The sequence below is a fragment of the Caretta caretta genome, chromosome 1 (genome assembly GCF_965140235.1).
Source record: "Caretta caretta isolate rCarCar2 chromosome 1, rCarCar1.hap1, whole genome shotgun sequence".
Lineage (NCBI taxonomy): Eukaryota > Metazoa > Chordata > Testudines > Cheloniidae > Caretta > Caretta caretta.
In genome coordinates, this window is record NC_134206.1 from 307089087 (window position 1) to 307107147 (window position 18061).

Consider the following 18061-nt stretch of genomic DNA (forward strand, 5'->3'; position numbering starts at 1 on the left):
GTCAGGCCTTTTGTTCCCTGTTTAATAGGAGGACTCATTCGAGGTTTCAGATGTGCATTGTGAGCTTTCTTGTCCCTTAATTGAAGGGATGGAGCTGTTGAATCTTTAACATTTTTTCTTCCAACAGTTTATAGGGCATTTGAAGTTAAACAAGGTGGCTGTTAAAACCAAGTAAAAAAAAAACAGAGTTTTAAACTTTCTTAATAAAAATCACTTCTGCTCTCATTTAAGGCCTGATCCAAAGCCCAGGGAAGATGATGGATAGACCGCCTTTGACTTCAAAGGGCTTTGGATCAAGCCGTGAATTGGGTTTCATTGCTGTTATCTGTGATGTTTTCTTACTCCTACTAGTTCTTCACTCGTTCCATAAATTCTTCTAATTAAAACAGGTAGACAGGTCCTGAGTTTCAGACTGTTTAGAACTGTTTGTTTTTTGTTTACTTTTATTAACACCTAATTAATGCAAATGCACTATGAAGAGGTTGCAGAAAAGACCTGTTCGTTAAACACCCTTCAGAAGGCTTACAATTCAGTTTCTGTAAGTCCTCCAAGAAAAAGTCTGGAAAACAAGGCTGGACTCTTTTGATATATTTAAGGTACAAAACAAACAATAAAAATAAATAAATGAATTAAAGCTCATTGCAGGCCTTTTTATTCAATATAAAAAACACAAAAGATCAGAAAGTGTTTTTTATCCTTTAATATCCACTTCTAAAACTTACCTTTTAAGCTTGTTTTGCAGGATGTAATGGCTAGATTTGATATCCCTTGATTCATGTCATCCCCCAGCATACATTATATGGCTGATGTCACACCCTACCTTTGAGGAATAAGGCCATTTAAGAGGGGTCAGGTAAGTCCCTTCGCTTACAATATTGCATAGTTTTGTGAAGTTTGCTTTTAATTTCCTTATTTGATAGCTGACTGGCTACAAATGGGGATATTCAAATGGTACGGACCTGTGCATTATTGTTCAGACAATGGGATTTACCTCACCCCAACAAAACAATTTCATTCCCTAGTAGGGCTCCATGGTGAGTGTTACCCCGAAGGGGTAACACTCAGTGCACGCTGAGTTACATGGAGCAGGGGCAATGATCCAAAGTCAGTCTCAACTTTGGGGACCTAGAAACAGAAAACAAATAAGGAAAATGTAACTCTGAGAACCAGTGAACACAAACCCATAATGGCCTAGTGCCCCGTGCTGTAGAAGGTGTAATACTGGCTGTAGTATAATGTGCTGAGTGGCTATGTGGGCATCTCTGTTTTATTCTAACTCCATTCCCCCAACCCTTGGATAGGTCCCCTGTGTTTTGCTCAGTCACAGCCTGATCCAAAGCCTGGTGAAGTCAATGGAAAGACTCCCACTGCTTTCAATGAGCTTCTTCTGGTTTTTGATGACAGTAGTAAATTTCACTGTATAGAATATATGATAGAATTCCTGTGAAGTATTTCTCAACAGCTTTTTACCTACAGTTTCATTTGTGAGATTCTTCATGTATAGCTACTAGGAGAGTTGAAAGGAAATGAGTCTGTCTTACTGGATTTTAGATGAAATAATAGCCACGTAGTTCTTAAGCAGTTTTCTTTCAGCTTGAGAGTGCAGAAGTAGAATTTATGAAAGGCACAATTGTATTGAATTTTAAGGGCAAATGTGCTATCTCTAGGAGCATTAAGCCAAAGACATTTAAGTACTATGATCACAAGTGTAAGTTAAGTCTGTTGATTATCTGGTAGTGACTGGAATGTTTGCAAACTTAGGCAGTATTGTTAAAAGCCCACATCAACCCTAAACCCCCGTGTCTTTTAGATTTTTATTGGCAGTGCTTTGCTGAATACCTTAACTGAGGTTTGTACAACTTCTATAGTGTTCCTATGTTTTTCCCACCATTGTTCTATTTTACAACACAATTTACAATATACAGAAAAAAAGCATTTCCTTTCTAGATTGTCAGTATGTTGCTGAGAGGTAGTTTATTTTTAACTCAGAATTAGAAGTAACCAAATGTAACAGATTTTAGTCAAAGAATAGTAGAAGTCTTATTAACTTTGTAACTGCCAAAGCAATATCTGATTAAGATGTCTTTGAAGTTGCTCCATTATGAACCTGCCCTTTCACCAAGCTAACAAAAAAGTTACATGGTCATTTTTGGACTCTTTTTTTGTTCGGCATCCAGCTCGTAATAAAATACATACATTATATGTTTAACATACCAGAAATGGGACGTAAAAGACAAGATCAGGAGGATTAAAAAGGCTATTACAGTGCACAGCTTGTTCAGTGCCCCTAAACACTATCCCTCAAAGCTTTCTAGCAAAGGTTTTGTTATTTATTGCTACTGTCTGAGGAAGCCCATAATGTGATGAATGAAAGGTGATGAACAATTAAGATAAATGGTAGGATACCGTCTACCAGAAGAAGTGCTTCTATAAAACTATTCTCCTCCTTTGCACATTCTGTAAAATTCATCTGAAGTTCTAGCAAAACTAATACAACAGTATATTTTTTTCTTATAGATTGTCCCAAGGAGCGCTCCATTAGAAGGCGGAACAACACTTACAGTGTGTGGCTGGGACTTTGGATTCAGCAAAAATAATAGATTCGACTTAAAAAATACAACAGTTCTTATTGGAGGAAAGCCTTGTACTCTGGAAGTAAAAGTTAGCAACAAAAACAAGTAAGATACTTAAAATGTCCTGCATAGTAAATCCCTTAGAGTCTTCACTTGCTGGATTCAGAGTAGCAGCCGTGTTAGTCTGTATCCGCAAAAAGAAAAGGAGTACTCGTGGCACCTTAGAGACTAACAAATTTATTTGAGCATAAGCTTTCGTGAGCTACAGCTCACTTCATTGGATGCATTCAGTAGAAAATACAGTGGGGAGATATTATATACACAGAGAACATGAAACAATGGGTGTTACCATTCACAGTGTAACAAGAGTGATCAGGTAAGGTGAGCTATTACCAGCAGGAGAGCGGGGGGCGGGGAAACCTTTTGTAGTGATAATCAAGGTAGGCCATTTCCAGCAGTTGACAAGAATGTGTGAGGAACAGTGTGTGTGTGGGGGGGAATAAACGTGGGAAAATAGTTTTACTTTGTATAATGACACATCTACTCCCAGCCTTTATTCAAGCCTAAGTTAATTGTATCCAGTTTGCAAATTAATTCCCATTCAGCAGTCTCTTGTTGGAGTCTGTTTTTGAAGTTTTTTTGTTGAAGAATTGCCACTTTCAGGTCTGTAATCGAGTGACCAAAGAGTTTGAAGTGTTCTCCGACTGGTTTTTGAATGTTATAATTCTTGATTTCACATTTGGGGACAATGTATACCTTCAAATCAGCGGCACTGCTATGGGTACCCGCATGGCCCCACAGTATGCTAACATTTTTATGGCTGACTTAGAGCAACGCTTCCTCAGCTCTCATCCCCTAATGCCCCTACTCTACTTGCACTACACTGATGACATCTTCATCATCTGGACCCATGGAAAAGAAGCCCTTGAGGAATTCCACCGTGATTTCAACAATTTCCATCCCACCATCAACCTCAGCCTGGACCAGTCCACACAAGAGATCCATTTCCTGGACACTACGGTGCTAATAAGTGATGGTCACATAAACACCACCCTATACCGGAAACCTGCTGACAGCTGTGCTTACCTACATGCCTCCAGCTTTCATCCAGACCACACCACATGATCCATTGTCTACAGCCAAGCTCTATGATACAACCGCATTTGCTCCAACCCCTCAGACAGAGACAAACACCTACAAGATCTCTATCAAGCATTCTTAGAACTACAATACCCACCTGCTGAAGTGAAGAAACAGATTGACAGAGCCAGAAGAGTATCCAGAAGTTACCTACCACAGGACAGGCCCAACAAAGAAAATAACAGAACGCCACTAGGCATCACCTTCAGCCCCCAACTAAAACCTCTCCAACGCATCATCAAGGATCTACAACCTATCCTGAAGGACAACCCATCCCTCTCACAGATCTTGGGAGACAGGCCAGTCCTTGCTTACAGACAGCCCCCCAGACTGAAGCAAATACTCACCAGCAACCACACACCACACAACAGAACCACTAACCCAGGAACCTATCCTTGCAACAAAGCCCGTTGCCAACTGTGTCCACATATCTATTCGGGGGACACCATCATAGGGCCTAATCACATCAGCCACACTATCAGAGGCTCGTTCACCTGCGCGTCTACCAATGTGATATATGCCATCATGTGCCAGCAATGCCCCTCTGCCATGTACATTGGCCAAACTGGACAGTCTCTATGTAAAAGAATAAATGGACATAAATCAGACGTCAAGAATTATAACATTCAAAAACCAGTCAGAGAACACTTCAATCTCTTTGGTCACTTGATTACAGACCTAAAAGTGGCAATTCTTCAACAAAAAAACTTCAAAAACAGACTCCAACGAGAGACTGCTGAATGGGAATTAATTTGCAAGCTGGATACAGTTAATTTAGGCTTGAATAAAGACTGGGATTAGATGTGTCATTACACAAAGTAAAACTATTTCCCCACATTTATCCCCCACACACACACACACACACACACTGTTCCTCACACATTCTTGTCAACTGCTGGAAATGGCCCACCTTGATTATCACTACAAAAGGGTTTTTTTTTTCCTTCTGCTGCTGGTAATAGCTCACCTTACCTAATCACTCTTGTTACAGTGTGTATGGTAACACCCTTTGTTTCATGTTCTCCGTGTACATAAAACCTCCCCACTGTATTTTCCACTACATGCATCCGATGAAGTGAGCTATAGCTCACGAAAGCTTATGCTCAAATAAATTTGTTCGTCTCTAAAGTGCCACACATACTCCTTTTCTACTTGCTGGATTGTAGCCCTCCAACAGCATCTGGCTTCCTCCAGTTCCCAGGTTTCAGACCCATACAGTAGTATAGAAACAGCATTAGTCTTGGACAACAGCCTCCTCAAAAAAGGGGAATCCATTGAGGACCTCCATGTTGGAGGTCTGATATCCTAGCTAAGGCTGATAGTTCTTTCAGTAGTCTTTACTGCGATTGACCATGAGGTGTGCTGCCACATCTGTGGGACCTGACAAAGGTGAAAGGGTGTTAGGAAAGTTCTGCTTGTTTCTGTTAGTGAGATCCAAGAAGGTGGTAATGGATAACTGCTCTTCATAACTATGATACCTTAGTCAAGGTCCCATAGGGCTCGGTTTTGCCATCTCTCCCTTTCAAATCTGCCTGGGAGATGATGAGGGGATACATGCATTATTGTCACCAATAGTCTGATGACTCTTTGTACATCTCCTCTGCCTCAGACACTAAAAAAACTGTTTCCATATTTTCCTGATGTCTGGCAGAGACACCAGGATGAAAGTCTTAAGCTCACAGTGGACAAGACAGAGACATTGGTTAGCATCTTGAGGAACTGGCAAATTCTATGAATATTCTCTTTCAGCTGATGACATCTGCCTATATATTGATAAAGCAACCTGCTGTCTCAGGGTCTTGCTAGATACATCACTACCCATCTAGTTCCAGATAGAAAATGCCATGTATAGCCACTGTTGCTATCTCAAGCTGCGCAAAGATGTGCTCTTTCCTTTCTAATAGAGATGTCACTGCTATGCCATGATAACTCTCCTGAATAGTTTAACATGGCAAATAAAACAATTTAAGGAAAAGAAATTGACTATATATCTATATACATATATATAGATATAAAAATGTATTGATGCATATTCCCATCACATTCTAATTTATTTTTTCAGTAAAGTTTAAATTTAAAAAAGACGCTAATAGTTGTACATTTTTGCTGCCTGACAAAATTCAGATGTAAAGAGAAATTTTTAAAACAAAGTAACTATTTACATGTATAAGATACACTGGCTTTCTGTCACATACTCAGTGTTTTCAGAAATATAATATTCGATATATCAACATAATTTTCCCTGGCGCTATTCAAACACTATAGTGATGTGAAGTTTAGTGTGATACTAAAGAACTACAGTTCATTAGATTGTTATTTCTAAAGTATCCATCACTCAGATGAATTTATGATTTTTGTTTAGTATAGGTGCTCTATTATTATGAGTTCATGTGACTCCATTTTCATATGAAATAGTCAATCCAGAAAACAAAATAAAAACCATCTTGTTTTTTATTTTTCAAAGGCTAGAATGCACTGTTGCTGCTGCAAAGAACCCCAGTTTTAATATAACCAGCAGTGTTTCAAGTGGACATGGCACATCTCCCTTCAACACATTTTCCTATGTGGTAAGCACTCTGATTAAAATTGTAGTGCCAAAATTAATTTAATTATTCATTAAAACAGGAGATTAGATGGAGCATGGATCTGACCCAGCACAGCAATTCCTATGTTCCTATTTGTGTCATTGTTGCCTCATTAAAGTGCTAAGAATATTATGATTGTATCTTCTAAAATCCTTTTTTAAAGATATTGAAGCACAATTTAACAAGGCCATTTATTATTTTTACCCCTACAGAATCCTGTAATAACAAGTATCTCTCCCGCCTATGGTCCCAAGTCTGGTGGAACATTATTAACATTATCAGGGAAATACTTAAAGAGTGGAAAATCCAGAGAGATTTATGTTGGTGAGAAACCATGCACCTTAAAAAGGTATTATATTCACAAGAGTATTGTAAGACTATTTGCTTTGTATTATGAATTGGGTTTGATTGAATGTTTTGGACATACAAAGTAAATGAATCCATCCCCTAATGCTATGTAGAAGTGGCACTGTAGTATATGTGCAGAGTATTTGAATGTGCTAGTTTTCTGTTCTGGTGTAGTCCCTTTGCCCTACAGGTCAGGAGATTTCACATCTTCTGTAGTGCGTACATTTCACTACAGCCCAAGAGGAAGTAAAAAGGGGATGACAAGTTGTGATGATAGCTCCTGACTGGCTAAGAATTGCACACATCCTATTATTTTTGTCTGCCCCACCCCCATGCCAACCCATTTGTTCTTCTGGTCGATCTGTTATATCTTGTCTTTAAGACCATTGAGGTATTTTCTATATGTTTGTACAGTATCTAGCACAGTGGGGCCCTGACCTGTTTGAGGCCTTCCCCTGCACCAAGTCTCAGTTAACGCGGCTTCTGAGACTGGCTGCTGCAGGTATTGTTTTGCTGTGTAGACGTATCCTAAATGCTACCTCCGTATAATCATTTAATAATAATAATAGCTATAGGTTTTGGGTTGAGAAATGTCATGAAGTTCTCCCTATTTTTCTCATCTACAATAATAATATTTGTATTATTGTAGTGCTTAGCTCCAGTCATGGACCAGGACACTGTTATGCTAGGCGCTGTACAAACACTGATGTTGCATTTATTGTTACATACGTTGTGCCCAGTCCTATCCTTGGTTAAATGGGTGTGATGCATACTTAAGGTAATGGAAGTTGTACCCATTTTCTTTGGGGCAGAATTGGTCTAAATATTGAGTTTTTCCACATGGTTATGGAGAGACCTAATGGCAAAAACTCACACTTGTGGGACACATGAGAGAGCAATGGTCTATGTGTTAGTGTCAGAGTCAGAAGGGCTGTATTTCATTCCTGGCTCTGACACTGATTTAATGTACATTCTTGACCAAGTCATTTGAATTCTCTGAAACTCCATTTCCCAGTCTGTAAAATGGAGATACTTATCTTGCAGGGAAGCAATTGGATCTAAGGTGCAAAGTATTGTATTGTATATGTTTTTTTAAAATTATGAGAATTGCTCACGCAAAATAATGGCATACCTCCTCTGCAGATGTGACTGCAGGAAGTATGAAAAACACTTCAAAATAATGAAAATATTGTTGCCCATTAACAGCCTATTTCAGTTTGTTAAGGCAATGAGTTTGATTCTCCTCAGACTCGTACTTGTTTTACACTAGTGTAACTCCACTTATTTTGGTTAAGTTACTCCCGAGTTTCATTGGTGAAAGTGAAAGTGATGAGCCTTACATCCACTGATCTCTCAAACTACTGAATACATAAAGGCACAAGTTGACTCTCACCTCCTCCCCAAGACAAAGTGAGATAGCCTCCAAATTGCCACCACGGGATTACAATATGGTCTTTTGTCCTTGTTTTTTTTTAGTATTGACCTTTGTTCATTCTTCCTTCACCTTTTGAAAGGCCCTGTGACCTGTGCTGGGTGACAAACAATTATCTTAGGCCACTTCCACATGTACAGTATTAGGTGACTTTCAAAGCCTACTCAGTAAAAGCCCTTTGTCTCATTATTAAAGGCTATGGGCCAGATTCTCAACTGATGTAAATCAGGATAGATCCATCAGCTTCAGTGGCGCTATGGCAATTTACTACAGCCTTATGTGGCCATATATATGCAAGGTAGTTGGAATAGGGTTAAAATGCTAACATTCTCCAAGACCAAAATCCCAGTTTAACTTCACATAGCCTGTTTTTGGAGGGCCAAGATCATTATAGAGATTGTACAATGTCAGTCTTTTCTCATAAGAGCAGGACTGGGATGACAAGGACAAAGACATCTGAAAGACAGTTTAGCATAAATGGCATTATTGTCTCATCCTCATCTCATGTTTACTTTTGAGGTCCTGATCTTGCAATGTGAATTGCTTGTTTGGACCCCACTGGCAATTTGTGCTAGTGGATCCTCCTGCAAAATCAGGGCCCAATTTAGGAGTGTGTTTTAAACAGATTATGTGTTTTGTGATTATTGCAAGACAAGTTCCCCTCTTCTTCTGTAATTTCCTTTCAGTGAATCTGATAGCACCATAGTGTGTTACACACCTGCACAAAGAATTCCATCGGAATATCCTGTTAAAATGAAGATTGATTTAGCTACTCGAGAAGCTAAGGGTCATTTTACGTACAAGGAAGACCCTTTTGTTTTTAAAATTCATCCAGCTAAATCTTTTCTTAGGTGAGTAAAAGTGTCTCAAGTCAGCAGTGTGAAAAGGACAGACTCTTTTAAGCTGTGCTTTGAAAGCAATGTATAAAATACACTAGCAAATACTTAGGACTTTTTTCTATCTTCCTTTAAAATGCACATTTCCTTTTTTTTGTTCTGGTGTATCAGAAATTAAATACAATTATTCAGTTTTGTAAATTATTTTTCTTTTTTCTCTTTTGTTCCTGTTTGTTTGGTTTTTTTATCATGAGTGTGAAAGAAACTTAATTCCCAGAAATAAATATCACTACTATAAGCTATATTTCATCTTGTATTTCCTATTCCATTTGTATGTCTTTAATTTTGTTTCCATGCTGTAATTTGATCTAAAATATATTTGATTATATGGATTTTTCTAGAAAATACAATAGTAATGATTTATTTTTAATTTTTACCAGTGGTGGGAGCACAATCACAGTTCATGGAATCAACTTGAATTCAGTGTGTCTTCCTCAGATGGTGATCACTGTACCTAAGCTAGGAAAGAACTTCACTGTGGTGAGTCATCCTCCTGGGTGATAAAATATCATCTCATCATCGTAACCTGAATGACTCTGTTCTCTTTGGTCAGCCTGGCTTGTTTGTACCTTGTACCTTGGGGGCTTGATCCTGCCCCCATTGGAGTCAACAGAAGTGTCAAAGGGGAATTGGTCCGTGTGAGTAGAACTGAGCCCAGTGCCCCTGTGTCAGAGCAGGTAAGCCTAATCCAGCCAATTCAAGGGGGCTAGACTACAAGTGGGCCTATAAAGGTCTGCCAGAGGGCAGGAAATGAGAGAGGGAAGAGAATGGGTGGGACAGGCTGTGTCTGGGTCCCTGGAGCAATGGGTCAGGTGCTCAGGGAAGCAGCCCTGGGACTACTGCCCCAGGAAGGAAATAGAGGGGACTCAAATTGGGAAGCTGCCAGGAGATGGAGGGCCAGAGACCAGTGGAACCTGAAGCTAGGGGGAAAGGAGTGAGTTAAAAGACTGTTTTCTATTATGGTACTTGGTTGGGGTCAGAAAATGAGCCTTCCGAAAGGAGACTGGGCATAATAGTGAGTGTTTGGAAGCTCGGGAGAAGCCCCTCCTTGTTACAGGGAGGTTTTCCATTGACTCCGTTGGGAACAGGATCAGACCCAGATTTCATTATCCACATAATTCTGATTGATTCTGCTACATGCAACAAAGCTCAATGATCATTTGAAAACTAGATTTTTAAAATCTATTTAGCACTAATAATAATAATATCTTATAAAGGATGCTATAGAGGAGTTTTGCAATTTGAGAGCAATAAAATAGTGCAAAGTAAATAATTAAAGAAATTATAGGGACAGATTATGCTCCAATTGAAGCCAACTGCCAGACTGCCTTTGACTTTAATGGTGTGGGACTGGACCTGTGCTTGAGACATGAGTGATGATTCAACCCAAATTAAATTGCAAGTTACATTGCAAAGCACAGTTCAAAAAAGCAAACATAAAGGTAAGCACAAATAAGAAGTCACATCACACTTTTTTTTTAACATTTTAAATTAAATCATTGAAGAAGAATAAAACATTGGAGCCTGTTGCTATGCTCCTTGGGTTTTTGTGCTTCTCTGCCAGCCTACCTCCTGTTGAGTTTCACTGCCAGTCATTCCTCCACCAGTCTCTGCCCCCAGATTTATTCCTCAAGGCAGGTTCTGCATTGCAAAGGGAGAAGTGCGGGGGAAGAGACAGTTAATATTGACAGACTCAGCACTCAGATCCTGTAGGGATTGGTGGTGCAAAGTGGGCTTGGCTGCTGCCCTTAACCATGAGGAACGTTCACAGAGGAGCAACCATGGTGTCAAGAGAAGGAGGAGATATTACTCTTCCTTCCATTTCCCTCAGCTAGGATCCAGAGTATCCAAGTGCCCTGCATGTATATGACATAGGGCCACAGCTCCATGATGAGCAATATGTGTGCACAGAAGTTGACTTCCTCAGTGGGAGCTGCAGGAGGTGCTGGGTAGCCTGAAGCTTTAGGGAACACAGCAATTAGCCAGCTTTGGAGAGAGTTTGCTCTGCCCTGCCTGTTCTCCTCAGCCCTTTGAAGAAGTCAGTGTTTGAGCTGGTCAAAAAAAATTAGCGGAATAGTTTTCCATCAGAAAATGCAGTTTTCTCAAAATCAGAATGTTTCACAACAAAATTTTTGACAGGAATCATTTAGGTTTTCTCATTTCTTTATGTCAGAATATTTCGTTTCAATAACATGAAAGTGTTTCATTTCAGCTTTCTCATTTTGATTTATTTCACTTAGACTTTTCTATATTCAAGTGTTTATTTTAATATATATATATATTGTGTTTACTGTTTTATATTAAATATTATAACACTTTGACATTATCAAAACAAAACATTTCCCCTTATTGTAATAAAATGATTCTGCAATATTGAAAAGAAACATTCTGATGTTTCCAAATTGAATTTTTTCTGCATTTCTGTTCTATGATGTTGAAATTTTGACCCTTCCTTCCAAGTCAGATGGAAATCAGATTTTGAGAAGTTGGAATTTCCTTCCAAATGGAAATTCCATTTTCTGACCAGCACTAGTTAGTTTCAAGAATAGCACTAGCTCTGCAGAGGCCTTGCATTCCCTGATGAAGAACTCTCATAAGTCCCATCCCAGGCTGAGGATAGAAGGAGGAGAGAGGCTCCTTCTTTCTTGTGCGGTTATATAAAGGCTTTGTATAATCTGGCCTTACCATCTGGAAACAAATTTTGAACTCATGTGCCTGCCTGCAAAATGAAGTCCCTCTAACCTCTGCTGTAAGTCTTGTTAATGGATCTCTTCTGTCCCCTAAGTATTTGAGGTCAATATTTTCTCTTTGAAAGCCTATACTTTGCATTGATTCCCTAATAGCAAATAAGTAGTCATTTGGGAATCTTTTACTGTAGAGGAATGGCCCATCCTCATCCCCATCCATTGATTTGGACAGTATATTCATACTCTTAACTTCTTCTATAAAGGAATGTCCCAGGGTGTCTGAGGTGCAAAATTAGGAAGTACTTAGATTTTTAGACAAAAACCTCCTCTACTGCCACAGCCTGTAAAATATAGTCAGTTGTCACATCTATGATCCAATATGGATTTGTCCTGCTATCAGGCCAGGTATTTTGTGGCTTTTGCATTGTAACAGCATAAGATCATCTCTTTTCTCATTATTATTTTTTCATTTCAAGCATTTACAAAACTGGGTCCACAATATCTAGCCCCTTCCATTGGATAGCCTTGAGAACCTTTTAATTGCTCCCCTGTGATGCTGCTCTCTCTCATCTATTCCCAGTCACCTCCCATGAGATTAAAGGAATAGTATAAAAGCTTTCTCAGATTTGGGATATCATGAATCTATCCCTGTTTGTAGTACCCATCAAACCCTAAAGCCTGGGATCATGCGAGTCTAGGGTAGCTTTATGAGATAATGTTGGAGGTAACTTTGCTGGTTTATTCTATTCCATGGAAATCACAGAAGCTCATCTTTTCCTCTCTTGAAGAACTTTTGCTTGCCCCTAACAGATACTGAGGGTCAGATTCTCTAGCTGGATTACCTCAGTCATACATAGCAGCTGTAAGCCTGCTACAAATGCCCAGCAGAGAATTCCCTTGTTGGAGGGGAACTCCCTGCAGATGTTCATGGGCCCTGCATCTCTCCTGGTATATGGACTGTGCAGGAGGGGCAAAAGGGAGGAGTGCTGAAGATACACCAATCCTCCAGTGATGTAGAGTCCATGAAAGACCCTAAGCCAGTGGTAGAACTGGTAGCAACTGAAATTTCTATTGAGGCCAGTCTGGCCTTCAGAATTAGGAACCCAAAATCAGGTGAGGCTGTAGCTCTGTCTACTGTTTGGCGCAGAGATGTGACAGCTTGGAGTTTGTACCGTCTGGAACAGACACTCTTTTTCTGTATTTTCATCCAATAAGATGACTAGAAGAGAAATAGGGGCAGATGCCACTGAATCATTAATACCCACTTGTGCAGCAGCCTAAACAGCAGCATCTGTCCTTGCAAAGGCTGGTGCATTCTGTGACAGATCTTCATGATCAACAGACCAAGTAAGGTTACCTCTGACATTCTCACCAAGAGAGAAAATCCTGTTGAGATGGGAGACTATACTCCCCAAGCCAGCCATTGAATTCCTATCCCTACCTCTCATTTTGTCGTCTACCAGATTACTGAGAAATCACCCTTTGGACTCTGAGATACAGATATCTAGGGGAGCAGAGACAATATAAAAGTCTCCCAAATTGCTGTAGATCTCATCCATCTTTCATTCATCATTGGAAAACTCCAAAATTTTAGACTCTGTGTCAAAGGTGAAGTTCTCCTCTCTGCCCCTTCTGACAGTTTCAAATCACATGGTATCTGGGTCAGCTGCTGGGTGACCCCTTAAATGTGGAGAAATATTTCTGCTCTTTATCCTGTTGAAAAAAATCAAACTGTGGATTGAAGTTCAGATTCTGTAAATCAAGCTTTCATTAATTGCCTCAAGAGTCACATTTTATGAAGGCAAAAATACATATCTTTAAGTGGTGAGTCAAATACATTAAGCAAAGGGTCATTATTCTCCCCTGGGTAAACTTATTTGCTATATGCTTGTGAAACACTCCACATTTTTGGCATCTTTTCTTCCTCATTTTCTTCTGATGCAGATTATAGTCATAAGCAGAACACAGGTTCAGCTTTTAAAGTAAATGTATTTTAAAACCTAATTAAATAAAAGTTAAAGGTGCTGCCTGATAGGCAGTATCTTAATTGAGTAGGCAATTGATTGAATTATAATTCTTTCCTTATAGATTCTCAATCCAATATTTCTTGAAAACTAAACCATCATATTTTTCAATTGCTAAAACCAATTTCAAGGTAAAAATGTCATGTCAAATCACGTAACAAAAAGGGCATTGCAAATAAGATTTATCTTGACCTTACCAATCAGTCACATTGCATCACCTCTAAAGAGTATTATTAGATTTTTATCATTCTCTGAGAGCATCCCCTTCAGAGACCGGCCTGATAAAGTAGCTGGCTTCAGAACCAATTCCAACAGATAGCCACAAACAAAGTTATGAATACCACTGCTATTGATTTAAAAGACATCACTACTGTACAGTAGATAAGATGTGTAATGAATTCACATTAATCAAATAAGAATAATGATTACCTAAGATGTATTTGGTTGTTTAAACATATGTATTTTAGTGATGACTTGCTGACCAGCACAATGCTATAGGAATCTTTAAAAAGGATAGTCATAAATAAGGAAAAAATAGCTTGATTCTATATTTTCATCATACATTTGTTATTAACACATTGACTCAAATTATCTTCTAGGTCCATTAGACACAGTAAAACTTGAACTACAGTACATGGCCCATCACTCAGCATTCAGAAGTAAACATACCAGAGCACATCCTCAGCTGGAGTAAATTGCTATGACGATTTACATCAACTCAGGATTTGACCCCACCTTGTTTAATAGTTATTTTTAACAATTCATTTATACTAGGCTAGTCAGTTTAATATATTAGGGTGTGTTAGACCTGAGTTCATAGACTTGAGTCAAAAAGAGAATCCTACAACAATGTTCCATTGGGCCAAAGAAACTTGGTTATGTTGCACAAGACAAGTGAGCTGGCCTTGTTGGGGACCAGACAGAGATGGTAACCGCCGGAACAATTTACCAAGGGTCATGGTGGATTCTTTATCACTGACAATTTTTAAATTAAGATTGGAAGTTTTTCTAAAAGATGTGCTCTATGAATTCTTCTACAGCCTGTGTTATACAGGAGGTCAGACTAGATGATCACAATGGTCCCTCCTGGCCTTGGAATCTATGAATTATTAACTCTCTGTATGCCCCAAGCCAGCTGAATTTGAAAAGACATTACAGGGAGGAAGGCACCTGCATGTAGTTAAGTCCAGGGTGTTGACTTTTGGGCCTGTTCCTGCTCCCATTGAAGTTGATGAGAGTTTTGCAGTTAGAGCTTGACATGGCAGGGCGAAAGGCCCACACCAAATATCTGAAGGGACGCCCACGAGAGCAACAAGAGAGAGAGAGAAGCACCCATTTAGAATATGTTCCTGTTACGTGTGTTCACATTAATCTTCAGCATCCCAGATTGTCTTAACAGTAAGAAAAGCTATCTCCTTTTTCCCTACAGCATGGGCACAAATTTAGTTTTGAAATTCTGCTCTGCCTTAGACTGTTCCATAAACCAGAAAGAAGGGGTTCTGAGCAGGATTTAAAACTCAGATCTCCATGCACAGGAAAATTGGCAATATAGCAACACTGGGACCAACGCTGGTCAAAAAAAAGGGGGAATTTAAAATGTATTCTGTTAAATTCTGAGCAGCTCTCTGGGACATTTCTGCCACCTGTTGGTTTTTCAGAAGGACACCAGGATAGTTCTTTAAAAAAATCAAAGAAACCTGTAACTACTAGAGAAATTGGGGTTTTTCACTGCAGAACTGAAGTTCAATAAGTGTTATACTGTCAGTTAAAATACAGTTTTCATGCCAACAGCAGTAGATCACCTTGTGACCAGGGAGCCAAGTAACAAATGCAACTGAAATATAGAAAAGAACATAGTTTAGTTGTACTATAAAATTATGGTGCTTGATTCTACACCTTCTGTTGCACCCCAGAGATCACGCTGGTGTCAACAGGAATGTGTAGGTATATCTGAAGGCAGAGTATGGTCCATAAAACCAAATAGCTCTTAGTTACATGGGTGCAATTCCCATTATCTTCAGTGAGAGCTGCAACCATTTAACTGAGAGCAGAACTGGGCCCATAGTCCGTAGCTAAGTAAAACTTGTAGTACAGATTTAAAACTCCAGTGTTCCTTTCCAGATTCTTGGAAAAATGTTGGCAGAGCTAAGATTTCACACTTTTAGGTATGAAAACATGAATTACTGTGGTGATAAGAAAAAGTGCTGATCTAGAGACAAATAATTTAATCCCAAGCTAATGTGAGTAAATAGCTTTAACCATTATTATACTAATTTGATACAGAGCTAAATTGTACTGCATTAACTTGGTATGAAAGAAACAAATGGAAATTATTTCAAGGCAACATTCAGACTGGATTTTATAATGAGAACCAATATAACTAAAAAGGAGTATTTTGGCTCTATTTATGTATGCAGAGTTATTCAACAGTATATTGGTTTTCTAAGGATTTGGGTGGGGGTGTTAGAGTACAGAACACTAGGGGCAGCTGTAGGGTGACCAGATAGCAAGTGTGAAAAGTTGGAGTAGGGGGGTAATAGGCACCTATATAAGACAAAGCCCTGAATAACAGGACTCTCCCTATAAAATCAGAACATCTGCTCACCCTAGCTGGTAGTGCTAAGAACCATCATTAATGTCCCAACTGTCAGCCATGCTACAGACAAGTATAGTCTCTAAGAAGTGGCTGTTGTGCTGGAGGGTGCAGTGCACTTGCTTACCTTTGGGGGACTTCTTGCGGAGCTGAAGTAACCCCATCTGCATATAAGCTGCAGGCAGCAGAGGGAATGGACTCAAAGTAGAGAATACAGGCTTCTGTAGGACGGACTCATATTAGAGCCTCAGGGACAGTCACAATGCCCCCTAGATATGTTTACTGTAGATATAGGCCTTCCTTGCTTCCTCTGCCTCTTGACTAGGCCAAGCAAAAACTGGGGGCTCTGAACTGAGGGGGTGCTATGTGAGACAGTAGAGTTTCCAGGTGTCCAGTTTTTGACCAGAATGTCTGGTCGAAAAGGAAAACTGGCAAGATCTGGTCAGCACATCTGACCAGACACTAAAAGTTACCTGCAGTAACTGGCCTCGGCTACTGAGGGGTGGGGGTGGGAAGAGCAGCAGCGGCTGCTGGAGCCTGGAGAAGTGGCTTTGCTTAGCAGGTGCTGCTTTTCCCACCCCCCAGCCTGATGGAAAGTACTGGCTGTCTCCCAGACTGGGCTCCAAAGTAGGTACCAGTGCCATCGAAGTGGGTAACCTGTCTGCCCCCCACCCCACTGTGCCCCGATTTCCCCAGCCCCTTGCTCTGGGGATCCCTCTGCCCTGCTGTGCCCCAATTTCCCCAGCCCCTCGCTCCAGGGACAGAGCCCCCCACCCTGCTGTGCCCTGATTTCCCCACCCAAGCCCCTCGCTTTGGGGACTGATGCCCGCCGTGCCCTGTTGTGCCCTGATTGGGCAGACTCTGTATCAGCTCCTCCCAGCCTGGCTCTGCAGGTAGCAGGTGAGTCCCAGGGGATCGGGGGGGGGGGGGAGCAGGGCCTCGGGGGAAGGGGCGGTCAGGGTGTTCAGTTTTCAGGGATTAGAAAGTTGGCAACCCTATGGGATAGAGGGGATTTTCTGATGGGGGGTTGTTTTGAGTCATGATCAGATGGGAGGGGTTTTGTGTGCATAGCCGGGCATTGCCCAGGATGAGGGTTTAGGGGAAGGAGGAGAAGATTTCTAAGAAGTGAGTTCGGTTGCTGGGAGGGAATTGAGGGGGAAGGTTTGGCAGGGCTGAGTTGGGAGAATGGAAGGAGTAGGGGTTGGGAATGAGGGAACTGCTGAATGAAGGTGAATGTAGATGAGCCAGTTGTATACAGTACGGAGCAGGAAGGCAAGAGTACAAGCAGTCCCGCAGAGACAAATACTCCTTTCTCTGTGCCCTGCCCTATACTGTAATGTGCCCTATGTTTTCATTCTGAAATGAGGAGGATGCAAAGTAGGGGAAGAGAGGGCTCCTTTCTTTCTATTTTCCAATCAACCTCCTTCATCCTCCACCAAACCCCCTCCTGTGACATCCACCACCAGTGTCCTCGTTTGAAAATCTGGTTAACGTGTCAGAGGAAGCGCCACCTATTTTGGCAGCAACTGCCACTGCAAAATACCAAGTATTTTGTTAAGGTGAATATTGAAATAAATATTAAGTGCTGTGCTTTTGGTATTCATGTATTTCCTACCCTTGGCTTAGCTGACTCCTGTTTACACCCAATTGAGGTGCACAGTAGAGGAATGGAGATGAAGAGAGACATTGGTGGGGGTGGAAAATGAGATTTCAGAATTTGTTTTCATCCCTCATTGGAAAGAAATTGCGACCTTTCAAAAAATATTTGAGAGAAAGACCCACC

General features: G+C 40.4%; 1 protein-coding gene across 3 annotated transcripts in view; it reads left to right on the forward strand.

The window, feature by feature from the left end:
- The window catches only part of MET (MET proto-oncogene, receptor tyrosine kinase), a 116358-nt gene that overhangs the window by 70631 nt on the left and 27666 nt on the right, over positions 1–18061 (forward strand). For all 3 annotated transcript variants that reach the window (XM_048836141.2, XM_048836142.2, XM_048836140.2), the window contains exons 6-10: positions 2518–2678; positions 6178–6280; positions 6511–6647; positions 8765–8929; positions 9355–9454. In XM_048836141.2, the coding sequence (XP_048692098.2) occupies positions 2518–2678; positions 6178–6280; positions 6511–6647; positions 8765–8929; positions 9355–9454 (666 nt within the window). The remainder of the gene's footprint in view (positions 1–2517; positions 2679–6177; positions 6281–6510; positions 6648–8764; positions 8930–9354; positions 9455–18061) is intronic.